This window comes from Lactuca virosa, chromosome 1 (genome assembly GCF_052849685.1).
Source record: "Lactuca virosa cultivar CGN04683 chromosome 1, Lactuca_virosa_CGN04683_v6, whole genome shotgun sequence".
In the NCBI taxonomy this organism is placed as follows: domain Eukaryota; kingdom Viridiplantae; phylum Streptophyta; class Magnoliopsida; order Asterales; family Asteraceae; genus Lactuca; species Lactuca virosa.
The window spans coordinates 129,884,119-129,896,482 of record NC_136426.1 but is presented as its reverse complement, the minus strand read 5'-3'; the positions used below and the strand labels follow the sequence as shown (position 1 = coordinate 129,896,482).

The window sequence follows — 12,364 nt, the reverse complement described above, 5'->3', positions numbered from 1 at the left end:
CATTTGTGGCAGATGTTTGGACCATGCATTTACTAACGTCCAAAATAATCAAGCCATCACTTTTAAGAAAAAGAAATATACACTTTTGTCGGTTAAAGAAAACTATAAATGGGCTCGGAAATCTACTTTTGGACTTTTAGTTTTGCAAAACCTAGAAAGAACTCCAAGTATTTGTAATTTTGGTTTCTTCCAAAATTGCTGTATTAAAGAAAAAAATGTCATTTTATAGCAAATAATGCAAGTCCTCCTCCCTCCCTTGTATTTATTGGCAATACATGATTCAACTTCAACAAATAATAAAACACAAAATTTGTTCATATGTTTATCCCCTCAATGGTATTGGTATACACCCTTCACATTTCACAACACCTAACAATATCAACCCCATCAATCAATATTACATCATATAATCAATCATACATTAACAAAAAAAAAAAAAAAAAAAAAAACATTTCCATCTTTACACATCCCAAATAAAACTTTCGGGCCCAAATAATTTCTTTTTTCACGTGTTTTGGGCGTCATAGATTCCGGAAGGTTCTCACTCTCACTTCTTACCTTAAACTTCACCGGAACTTTACCTATAGCCACCACCATATGGCGGTGGTTGCCCATAACCACCACCACCACGACCCAAACCCATCATTGGGTTGTAAGTTCCAGATGGATATCCAGCGGTTGGAGGTTGCATCTGGAACTGACCCATGGGTGGGTTCGGGTACCCACCCATGGTGAGACCTGGACCCATCATGGGGTTGGGTTGGGGTCTTGGTGCACCCATACCAGCCCGCCCGATACCCGAACCGGAGCCCATGGCCTTACCCATGGCTACATTTGAAGTAGCCATTGGTGTTGTGTTGGTTTTCTCCATTCTCCTTTCCTTTCTATTTAAAGCTTCAAAGTCAACTCCAATATCAGACAATGGGTTTGTTTTAGCTGCAAAAAATACAAAAAAGATTTATTAATATTATATTTAATAATATATTTTTTTTTTAAATAAAATTTTATAAAACTTACATCCGGCTATATTGAGATTAACAAGGCCTCGGTTTAATGTATCAGCCCAAACAGTGGATTTTGTTTCAAATTTTGCTGGTTGTTGAGGAACTAAAGCAAGAGCACCAGTTGAAGAATTCAGGGTTGGCTGTGGCTGTGGCTGTTGATAGGAACTTGAAGGGTTTGACTGGGCGGCAGGTGTGGCGGTGACTGGCGGCACAGGTGGAAGTGGAGCTGAAGAGCCTTGTGGTTCATAACCACCGTAAAAGTTAGCCAGTTGACCATTAGAACCGGGATAACCAGAGCCCATTTGAGCTGGAAAACCACCATGACTGGTGGTTTGACCACCATGGGACATGAATTGACCACCACCTTGAGGTTGACTTTCTTGCGGTTGACCCTGAAAAGGTCCAGATGGTGGCAGGAGACCCGCTAGAATATCGGTGTTTTGGTCAAAACTGCTGCCATATCCAAAGTTATTGACAGTGTTTGGTGTCGGGGTGGCTGGTTGTGGTTGTGGTGGTGGTGGTGGTGGTGGTTGACCGCTTTGACCGACAGCGACGGTGGATGTTGACTGGGGAGGAGCTGAAAATCCAGCTGTAGAAGGAACAGCTCTAAAAGGACCATCACCAAATGGATCTTCAAATGCCTGCATAGAGAACAACATGGCTGAATAGAGGGTAATTTAGTAATTTGGGTAATAATAGTTGAAAGGGTATTTTAGGTACCTGACTAGAAACACCAGAAGGAGGATTTGAGTTTGTGTCAGAAGTTAAAGATGTAACAGGCACAAGAGCCAGTGAATTCAAAGAAAACGGGTCCCCAAACAAGTCCATGTCAGCACCACCTGATACTGGCGGCGGTGGTGGTGGTGGTGGTGTTGTTGCTGTCGTTCATAAACAACCACACATTCAGATACAAAAAAATCACTACAAATATATTTTCAAAGTAAATTATTCACACCTTGAAAAGAGCCACGAGGATCAAACTCATCAAAACCGTTATTCTCCATGTTCATGGTGGCTGCAGGTGGAGGTGGTGGTGGTGCAGCAGTTACTGGCGGTGGAGCAACAGTGGTGGTTACTGGCGGAGGTGAGGTTTTTGGGTCTCCATTAGCCACAGCATCTTCATAACTAGGAGGTACCCCTTCTGGTGATTTTTGAGATTGATCATCAGCTTTCACATTGCTTCCTCTGCAATAAAAACAAACACATCACCACAATGGATCCCACATAAACAAAGAAGATACATATATATAGATATATAGATATAGATATAGATACCTTGAAGAATAATGGGCTTCATCATCATAAGCACGTTGTTCCCTTTCTCTATCAGAGCTTCTACTTCTTCTGCCATAGTTTTCAGCATCAAAGCTTCTTCTACCTCTGTTGTATTCATCATCACCCCATTCTCTTTCTCTTTCTCTCTCTCTTCCATATCCATTATTACTATTACTATTATCATCTCTGCTTCCATATCTATCATCTTCATATCCTCCTGCTCCTGGATATGATCCAGGTCTGTATTTAGCACTTCCTGATGTTTTGTGAAACCTGATTTGATTCCATTCTTTTTGTCACATTTCTTGTAAAAAAAAAAAGATAATAAAAGTTTCTACTTTTTTCATGTTTGGAAAGTTATAAAGAACTCACTTATCCCAGTTGGCAGCAGCTTTCTCTCTAACTTCCTGTAATTTTTCTTTATCATTGACTAAAGCCACAAGGCTTTGTGACTTCTTCCTTACATTGTTCCCTTGATCTCTTCCAGTATGATCAATATATTGAAACTCAGACAATGTCTAAACACAGAAAAAAGAAGAACATATATTTAATAATCATTAAAAAAAAGAAAAGTTTTTCCCATAATCTAAAGATAAAAAGTTTACTCACTGTTATCTGGTAAGAATGTTCTTTAATCTCATCTATGACACGTTCTGATCCGTTTGCTACCAAGTATTCAAGAACAGTCAAACCCTGGTCAACAACAAGAAAATTCAATATTAGATTAAAGGAAAATCATTTGGGGGTGATTTTTTACATATGGACTAAACTAACCTTGTACACATGGCGCCAGTTTTTTCCAGTGTCATTAACTCGCTTCCAGATTATAGACATTATCATCTGGTATTCATGACTGCATATGTGTAATGAAAGGTGTGAATCTTTTGAGGCAAAAAGAATTTAATTTTTTGTTTTTTTTTAATGGAAAAAGGAAATGTATTGTACTAGTTTCTTGAAGCGAGTGCAATATCAGCAAGAAGAGATCCATGAGGACCCCATGTCTCATTACTAGTAGCATCAAGAACCTGGGAAAACATCAAAACAAAGATTAAAATGTTAATAATGTGAGGTAAATGATTCAAAATGTATCAATTGAAAAGGGGAAAGAGAAAGATAGAAAGAAAGTTACCTTCTGTTCAATTGAAGGGACTTTAAGAACTTTCTTGTTGACTCCTCTTTTACTGCATGGAATCAATTATAAGATCAAGCATTATGAGAGTATAAAATTTTAATTACAATCTATTGGATTAGAAATTGAACTTACATGTCCCTGACAGTTTGATCAAAGGCCTTTTTCATTGTCCCCAAGAAGGATGCAAATACTCTTCAGCTGAAACAGGTTTAGGGTAAATCAAGAGAGAACTTATCAAAATTAAGGAAATTCAAAATAGTTTGCAAAAACGAGTTCAATTAGGAGAATTATAAAGCTCATACTCATGTTAATGTGTATCATTGACTAAGCAAATAGTATTATAAATTATGATTACAACAATTACTATGGGTAAGTTGACTGTTTTCCTAAAACCTTGGAGTAGGGTTCAAGGTATAAGAAGGTTTCCTTAAATTGTATGAAGCTTGAAAATGAAAACAGCAATCTAACATGAAATTTTAAATCGAAATCACTGAAGTATACACCTATAGGACTATAGCATAATGATTGATTATAGACACCCAAACCCACACTCGATTTTCTGGAGAAGTTTATCGAAACCCTGACGATGAACAGCACAGCCCAAAGAAAATCGTTATACAGACTCTATTGGAGGGAAATGCCAAAGATGAAAACCCAATTCGGATGAATTGACTCGATAATTATAGATCAAATCATTAATCAAACGAAATTGTAACATTCTCAATAGTATATGAGCTACCGACATCCAATATATATGATCAGAATTACCCAATTTCCATAGAAATTCAAAGAAAAAAACAAGATCTAAAAGAAGTAGCGGATCAATCAATAGAAATGGAATAATCCTGATCCAAGCAAGTGAAATATATCAAACCTGGTCAAACAGAAGGCGGCAGATCTGAAGAAAATGGTATCCGGGTGTTGTGAGTTGTCGGAGACGATGAGAACAGAGGATGATGGAGGTGAAGACGGAGAAAGAAAACAAAATTGGAATCGGATACGCAGGAATTCCCCACCGTTTGAGTTGAAAGTTGAAACTGATTGAAAAAATCAAAATCAACGATTGAGGATTGGGTAGTACTACTGTATCATGGCGTCTGTCAAAGCAACAATTTAGGGGGAGAGAGAAAGAGAGAGATGAAGAAATTATACGGAGAGATTTGTGGGATACAAGAAGTATTTTGATGAAGAAAAGGAATAGTAAGTAGTCGCTTTTTTCTTTATACTTTTTAGGTGGCACGTACCAAGTCTTTCTTGTTCGATCCATGTGGTATATTTATTTATTTTTTGGTCTAAATATAAACCTTATTGCTTATTATTTTGTCATATTTGTATGACTCTAGATCCTAAATCTGTTAGCTCGAACTATAAAATTTATTGAAATAATCAATTTATTTTAATATTTATTATTATTATTTTAAATATTACATAATTCCTAGTGCCTCTCACTTATACTATGATTGACTCAATAAGCGAAAATCCATTTGTCTTTATTTATCGTTGGTGTCTTCACAACTTTCCCTTCTTATATGTGTCCCTAGTCCCTACCCTTCTCACCTGCCATCCTTTTTTTGTCGATCGGTTTTCACTGAATCTGTGTTGAGTTGATATGAGCGGTGTTAGAAAATCAGGGTATAGATATACTTGGATCAATGAGAGTTGTGAAAACACTTTCAGATTAAAGCATTTCGAAGGTACACTCAAAATCTCTAATCGGATGAAACTCACTGTTTTCTAGAATGGAGAATGAAGAAGATGTTATGAAAATATGTACCCAAAAAAGATTTAGAAATTGATTATATAACAGGAACTTCCTGTCTTAAAACTGTCATATGGTAGTTATAGGAAAACAACTTCTTGTCCAAAAACTATTACCTGTCACAAACTAACATAAAATCGAATCTATAAATGGATCACAAAAGCGGATGTCTTTACAGAAAATACGGATTTTCAAAACATTTTTTATATAGCAACATAACTCATATAAAAAAAATTTGCGATGACCTTGCAGCTCGACCCAGGGGCTCTGCCCCTTGGACCCCGCCAGGGGCCGCCACCCCTTGGACCCCACTCCCAGGGGCGCTGCCCCCCGACCCCCGTCAGTTCAGGGGCATCGCCCCTAAATAGCAATATACTTTCAACAAAGACAAAATTAAACAAATGTGCACTCCGCACCATACCAATTTATTCAATAATTATCAAAGTGACATTGATCAATAATTTAACCTCATTACACTTAAATAATATTAGTGATATAGTTCACCATAAGGAGGAGAGATGGTTTAAAGTTGGAAAAGAACACGATGTTAATTCAGTATTAAAAATTTAATTTATATATGTAAATCAAGTGTTTATGCCTCATGGATCATGCAATTAAATAATTATGTAAAAATAAAAAATAGATCAAAGGAATTAGGTAATTGGGAGGGTAAACGGTCGGGAGGTAAAACAGTCGTACATTCGTTTAAAGTTAAATGTTATTTTCATAGTTTACATGTGAAAAGCGAAAACACAATGAAAAAAAAGTGTGAAGGGGAGAAGGGAAGCATAAACAGAACAATAAAGTTAAATTTAAAAATAAGAAATTAAGCAAACTAACCATTACAAATAAACTTTTTTAAAATAATAATCATTTTTTCAATTTTAAAAAATGACCGGTTACTCTGAAATATCATATTTTGGATTTGATCTTCAAATTTCGGAGTTCTTTATTTATGTTCGAAATGTCCCTCATATCGTATATACTTCACATTTACTATTTTATTTAACTTTTTATTATATTTAAATAAAAAACAAATTTTATCTCAAAATTATGGAATTGTTCATCGAATTTCGGACTTGTTGTTGAAATTATTGAGTTTTTTTAGAACTCCAAAATTTCAGTCCATAATCCAAAAATCCAGAATGTCAATCCGAAATATATATTTTTTTTTGTCAGAAAAAAATGTTTTTTTTAGTCCGTACTGGCTATGTGATTATTTTTGTTAAAAATAATTTTTTTTGATTATTTTCTTCAAATACATATTAAATTGTAGTTAGAATATTACTTAATTTTCCTTTAAAAAGAATGGCAAAATTAAGAAGATATATATTTAAAAAGGAGGATAAAATTAAGAAGATAGATATTTAACGAAAATCACCAACAACTTAAAAAAATTCAGGACTTATATTACTCATTAGGCCGTTGGGTGAACCATAAACCGCACACTGCGGTGGCTGATGTGGCGCCACAATGTACGGTGCACACAACACCGACCCCCCACAAGCCAATTCTACAACTTTTCAAACCTATTTTTTTTTTCAAAAATGAATCCAAACAATCCTCAATTTACCGCTCGGAGCAAATCGCATCCAAATGCACGACTGTTGGATACGTCAGTTTACTGGCCTCAACTTGATTCATCCATGATTTCGTCCCGTCCCCAACAAGTTTACTATTATTCGATGCAACCTCTTAGCCCACCTATCTTTCAAAAAAATTCCTCGCTTCCCGAATACATCCCGGATATTGAATTTGTCCAGTGAACACAACTCGATCCCGAACTGATAACCAAACCCGAACCGTTTATCGAAACCCAACCGAACGTTGTTCGCGAAACACAAGCCAAACCATCAAACCACAAACGACGTGGGAAAGGAAAAGCGTAGGTTTCGGGAAAAGAGACGGCGTCAACTCAACAATGGCAACTGGACGAAGAGATGAAGTTAGTTGAATCATGGGTCGACATTTATGAGGATTCACAAATCGGAAATGCACAAAAAGATAAGCAGTTTTGGCGACGCATTATGGAGTGATTTCTTAGTGTCATGGCCTTATCGTATACCAATGCAATAGCAAGTTTCGAGAGATGAACAAATCGGTTACCAAATTCAACGGTATTTACAACAACTTGCTTACTCAACGGAAGTGCGGGGAAAGCAACCAACAAATTTTCGAGATGGCGCTTAAAATATTTTTTGTTGATACTAAAAAGTCTTCCAAATGTATTGATGTTTGGAGATTTTTATCCACGCCCCTAAAATAGGTAAAATAGTATATGGAAGAAGAAGAAGGTGGTGAGAAAAGAACAAAAGTTTCGGAGACGAGTTCAACTACTTCATCGGATACGCATTTTGGGGACGTGGATGAGCTCAAACTCGAAGAGGTAGTTCAACCGATGGAGCGGGATAGGGCGAAAAAGAAAAAGTCATCATTGAATACATCGATTGTCGTAAGAGGAGTTAACATTCAAAAGGTCGCTTCTAGTTTTGAAATTTATAATTTGCATTTCGAAATTCGTTTGATGTAACCGGAATTTGCAGGTACTTTCGAATCCTCCCTTCATTATTATTTTGACACTTTTAGTCCTTGCCCTAATGGCTAGTATTGTAGTTTTAGATTAAGAAGAGTACGCTGCACGTACATAAGGGTACGCTGAGCGTACTAGGCGCGCCTTAGTACGTTGGACGTACTCACGTCAGAAGGAAACCCTAATATTTAGGGTTTTGGGTGGTATAAAAACATCCTTATGAGCTCATAACCCTCTATCATTCCAGCCTCCATAGTCTTGAGCCATTTTCCCCAAACCCTAACCCCTTTCTTGAGTGTATGAGCTAAAAGTGTGTGTTTTGAGTGGTTGAAGAAGAAGGAGTTGCATCAAGGATTTGGAGAAGGAAGGCAAGCTTGAAGATCTGAGGTTATCTTGTACTCAAGAAGCTCCAGTAGGTAAAAAGCTTCTGCATTTGTGCTTAAATAATGTAGATCTTGCCTTATTAGCTTTATAACACCTTTCTTGTCCCAAAAGTCCCAATATTGTGCATGTTGTGTTTTGGACGTGTTAAGCTGTCCTTTCAGACCCTAGGAAGGATTTTAAGTGATAAAAATGAGGTCTCAATGGCTAGAAGTGTCTCATGCAAGTGGTTGAGAGGTCTTAATGGATTAAGACCTTGCATTAAGAACTTTCTGAACGTCCAAAGCCTTAAAGTTTGAGACTTTATGGTTCTAAGACACATTTGGTCGATGGATCTGGAATATTGGCTTAAGTGCTTAAGCCATTAAGCACTTATTAGGGTTTTGGACTCAGCGAGGGTACGCCCCGCATACGCAGCCAACGTCTCCGCTTTCCATTCAACGCGAGGCTCGCGTACACCCCGCGTAGCTTCGGAGTACTCCCAATGTACGTCTTCTGTGCGCTTTTGTGATTTGGGCTCCGGGATTGGGCCATCTTTGGGCCAGTTGGTTTGGACCTTTATTGGACTTTCTGAATAGATGTGTTTTGGGCCAAATATGGAAATGGACCTTAGAATGAGGCCCGATTAGAGAGTTGGGCCCAATTTGGAAATTGGGCTAATTATGGGCCTTGTATATTGGGTTTTGGATTAAGGAATTGGCGTTGGGCCTTGGCCCAACTTAAGGAAAGGATAGAATAGACTATTAACATATGTTGGGCCCTTAGCCAATATTGAAATTCAACTGTTGACCTAGTATTCGTTTATTGTGATAGTTTGGGATTCTCGGTGAGTCAGCAGTCGGAGATTTCAGTACAGTTCGACATTGTGAGGTGAGTTCTTCTCACTATATCAACAGGGTCTAAGGCACCAATGTCGGCCCTTTTTGGATTGTATCCTAGTTATAGGATGATGTTATTCTTAGTGACCTGTTAGATCTGTGTCCTAGATATAGGATGATGTTATGTTTAGTAATCGGTTAGATCGGTATCTTGGTATATAGGATGATGCTATGATTAGTGATCTGTTAGATCTGTATGATTGCCTGTACATGCTAGCTAGCGTGTGCTATTTATGTGTTAATTGTGTGATTGTGGGGTGGGTTGAGGCGGTCCTGCTTTGTGCTCAAGGCCAACATACCCAGGGCGGCCCGGATAGACTGCAGACCCATCAGGGCGTACTAGTCAGGCCGAAGGACCGGAGAACGGTCCAGACAGGCTGAAGGCCTGGGAGGGCGGACCAGACATGCTGAAGGTTCTGTGAGTGGGCCAGATAGACTGAAGGCCCGGTAAGGGCGGTCCAGTCATACTGAAGACTCTGAGAGTGGGCCAGATAGACCAAAGGCCCGGTGAGGGTGGTTCGGTCATACTGAAGACTCTATATGCATGTTGTTTGTTATGATATTGTTCTGGTTGTATGGCGTTGGTATTTTGGGGGGAACTCACTAAGCTTCGGACTTACAGTTGTTGATTTGGTTTTAGGTACTTCGGATGATCGCGGCAAGGCGAAGGCTTGATCGTGCACCTCCTCACATTCTATGATTTTGATTTCTGGGATTCTCTGATATGGAACTATTTTGAAAACATTTTGTAATAGCTAATGGTTTTTGGATGTTTGAAAGAGTTTTAAATTTGATTGAATTTTATGGATGTTACATTTGAATTTTGAGAAAGAAAAGTTGGAGGAGAAAAAGAAAGCGCGAGAGGAGAAATAAAGAACGTATGATGAGGAATTTTTAACAAAATCATTTGATCATCTCACCGGCAACGAGCCCGATATGGTTTTGAGGGCCAGAGCGGAAATTATGAAAAAGTATTATAATTAGTCGTATTTTGTATTCATTTTATTTTGATCGTCATTTTATCTATGTAGTCGTTTTATTTAACTTATCGTTTTATAATTGTAATCGTTTTAATTAAAGTACCGGTGTATTTTTCTTTTATTAATTTTATAAAATTACATTTTTATTAGATTACATCCAATATATATATATATATATATATATATATATATATATATATATATATATATATATATATATATATATATATATATATATATGGAAATGATCAAATGAGAACACCTAAAAGGTTGAGAACGCGACAACAGTTCTGAGCCAATCAATATATAATGACATATAAGTAATTGTATATTTTAATTAAAATAAAATAAAATAAAATTCAATCAAATACTCTTAAATTTAGGATCAGTTACCAAAAAGAAAGAAATATTTGATTTTTTATTTTTCTTATTAATGGGATATAAAAAAACATTTTTGCCAAAATTTATTTAAAAAATGAAAAAAATCAAATTTTTTCTCCTATTTCACGCTTTTTTTTTCCTTCAAAAAAAAAATGAATAGAAATCCAACCCCAAATCAATACATTTATATTCACAAATGATTTTTTTTTTCAAAAAACCTGAAACTACTCCAATCACAAATGAATACATATCAATTTACAAGTAATCCAATTCCTTTTTTTAATCAACTGAAAATAAAAAGAATACCTCTAATCATAAATAAATACACTCATTAACACATGATTACACTGATATTCACAAATGAATACATTGTTATTAACAAATTAGTACCCTGCTATTCACAAATGAATAAATGAAGACCTCTAATCATAAATAAATACATTCATCCACACATGCTATTCATAGATGAATACAATGTTATTCATAAATAAATACACATTCTAAATGTATTCATAAAGAGAGATCAGGAGACTTAAAGATAAGAAAGATGTAGTAGACTGCAGAAGCTAGGGTTCGCAGTTTCGCACCCACCATCTATGTCCAAGAATCCACACCAGCTTCACCGATCGAATCCAATCCTCCAAAGCCCTAATATAGGACTTGGGGAACGACTACGAGTGAGATAATGGACTTCGATGAGTATGAGTACTTGGAGAAGACAGTTGACGAATCCGACACCAAGAATGGTTCGTCTTCGAACACCAAAGACGGTCTATCTCTCTCGACGTCTCTCTCTCTCTCCATCCCTGCATTACTTCTGTGACATTCCGACCTGGAAGACCTTTCCTCACGGTTACGGCTACAGCCATGGTCACGTTCTCTGTCTAAGTCCTTCCTGCTCCCGTCGTTCTCTTCGTCCCCTTTTATATTTCTTTCTCCTTCTTCGTTTTTCTTCAATGTGGTCATCTGGACCATCTTCTCCATCGTCTTCTCTTCCCTTCCGCTTCTGTTTCATCGGATTCAAGGATGCAAGTCTAGAATCTCCAATGAATACCGATGAAATAAAATCGAGTTGTAGGAGAATGATTGGAGATCGAGTTGCAGGAGGCCGATTTGGCGTTGAAGCCTTGGAGGGTTTTAGTGATGGAGAGGTCTGATGATGATCGAGTTGAAGGAGGTCGCTTCTGTTTCATCGATTTAATGCTCTACGAGATTAGGTCAAGAAAGAGAGAGGCAGAGAGTAATTATAAGAGTTTACAAAATTAGGGTAATGCTTATTTACCTTAATAGCCTTTATAATTTTCTTTAATTTAAAAATTAAAAATTAAGTGTATTAAAAATTAGAAAAATAACAATTAATTATAGCCACAAATCTTAAAAATTAGATGGTCCAGATCTGTTCTCACGTTCTCAACCTTTTAGGTGTTCTCATTTGATCATATTCCTATATATATATATATATATATATATATATATATATATATATATATATATATATATATATATATATATAGTTTTGTGAGGTGAGAGTAAAAATTATGTGACGATGACGTGACACTCCAATAGTATGGTGAGTGTGGTATAACACCATATGACCTTATCATAAACTTAAGTTCCACAGTCCACACCCTTAATTATGAGATTATGTTAAGACATAACTGCAAATTTGGTCCTTGTGGTTTGCAAAAATCTTTGGATGGGGTCCAAAAAGTTTCCAACTTGCATAGAAGGTCCAAAATCAATGTTTTTCTGGGTTTTTAGTCCAAAAAAATTTGAAAAGATGGTTATACCCTTATTTATTTACTTTTACATTTTTTAACATTTTATTAACATTTAAATAATAATAATAATAAGAAAATGGGTAAAACTCTATCTCTCTTACGTCTCTTTCTCCCTCCCTCCCTCCACTGATACTTCTCTCTCTCTCTCAGTGTATTATCATCAGAGAACATTACATTCTCTCTGTACCTTCAAAAATCATCTCCTCAAGAACACACACTCACAAAACTCTACACACACACAAAGAAAATTAAACACACACATA

The 12,364-nt window shown here is 36.5% G+C and overlaps 1 protein-coding gene across 1 annotated transcript; it reads right to left on the bottom strand.

Moving 5' to 3' along the window:
* Positions 1 to 203: 203 nt before the first annotated feature.
* LOC145158060 (clathrin interactor EPSIN 2-like) lies at positions 204 to 4,610 on the bottom strand. The gene is made up of 12 exons (XM_079077015.1): positions 4,286 to 4,610; positions 3,544 to 3,609; positions 3,409 to 3,460; positions 3,225 to 3,304; positions 3,054 to 3,132; positions 2,889 to 2,972; positions 2,652 to 2,797; positions 2,280 to 2,552; positions 1,960 to 2,189; positions 1,725 to 1,882; positions 1,018 to 1,645; positions 204 to 936 (listed from the first exon to the last, which is right to left on the bottom strand). The coding sequence occupies exons 2-12, from the start codon at positions 3,576 to 3,578 to the stop codon at positions 578 to 580; spliced, it is 2,124 nt and encodes a 707-aa protein (XP_078933141.1). The 5' UTR covers positions 3,579 to 3,609; positions 4,286 to 4,610; the 3' UTR covers positions 204 to 577.
* Positions 4,611 to 12,364: the final 7,754 nt, after the last annotated feature.

Coding starts and splice junctions, on each gene's coding strand:
- LOC145158060 (XM_079077015.1), bottom strand. CDS start 3,578: ATGAAAAAGGCCTTTGATCAAACTGTCAGGGACAT. Junction 3,133..3,224: donor GCACTCGCTTCAAGAAACTA/GTACAATACATT, acceptor ACACATATGCAG/TCATGAATACCAGATGATAA. Junction 1,883..1,959: donor TCCTCGTGGCTCTTTTCAAG/GTGTGAATAATT, acceptor TATGAACGACAG/CAACAACACCACCACCACCA.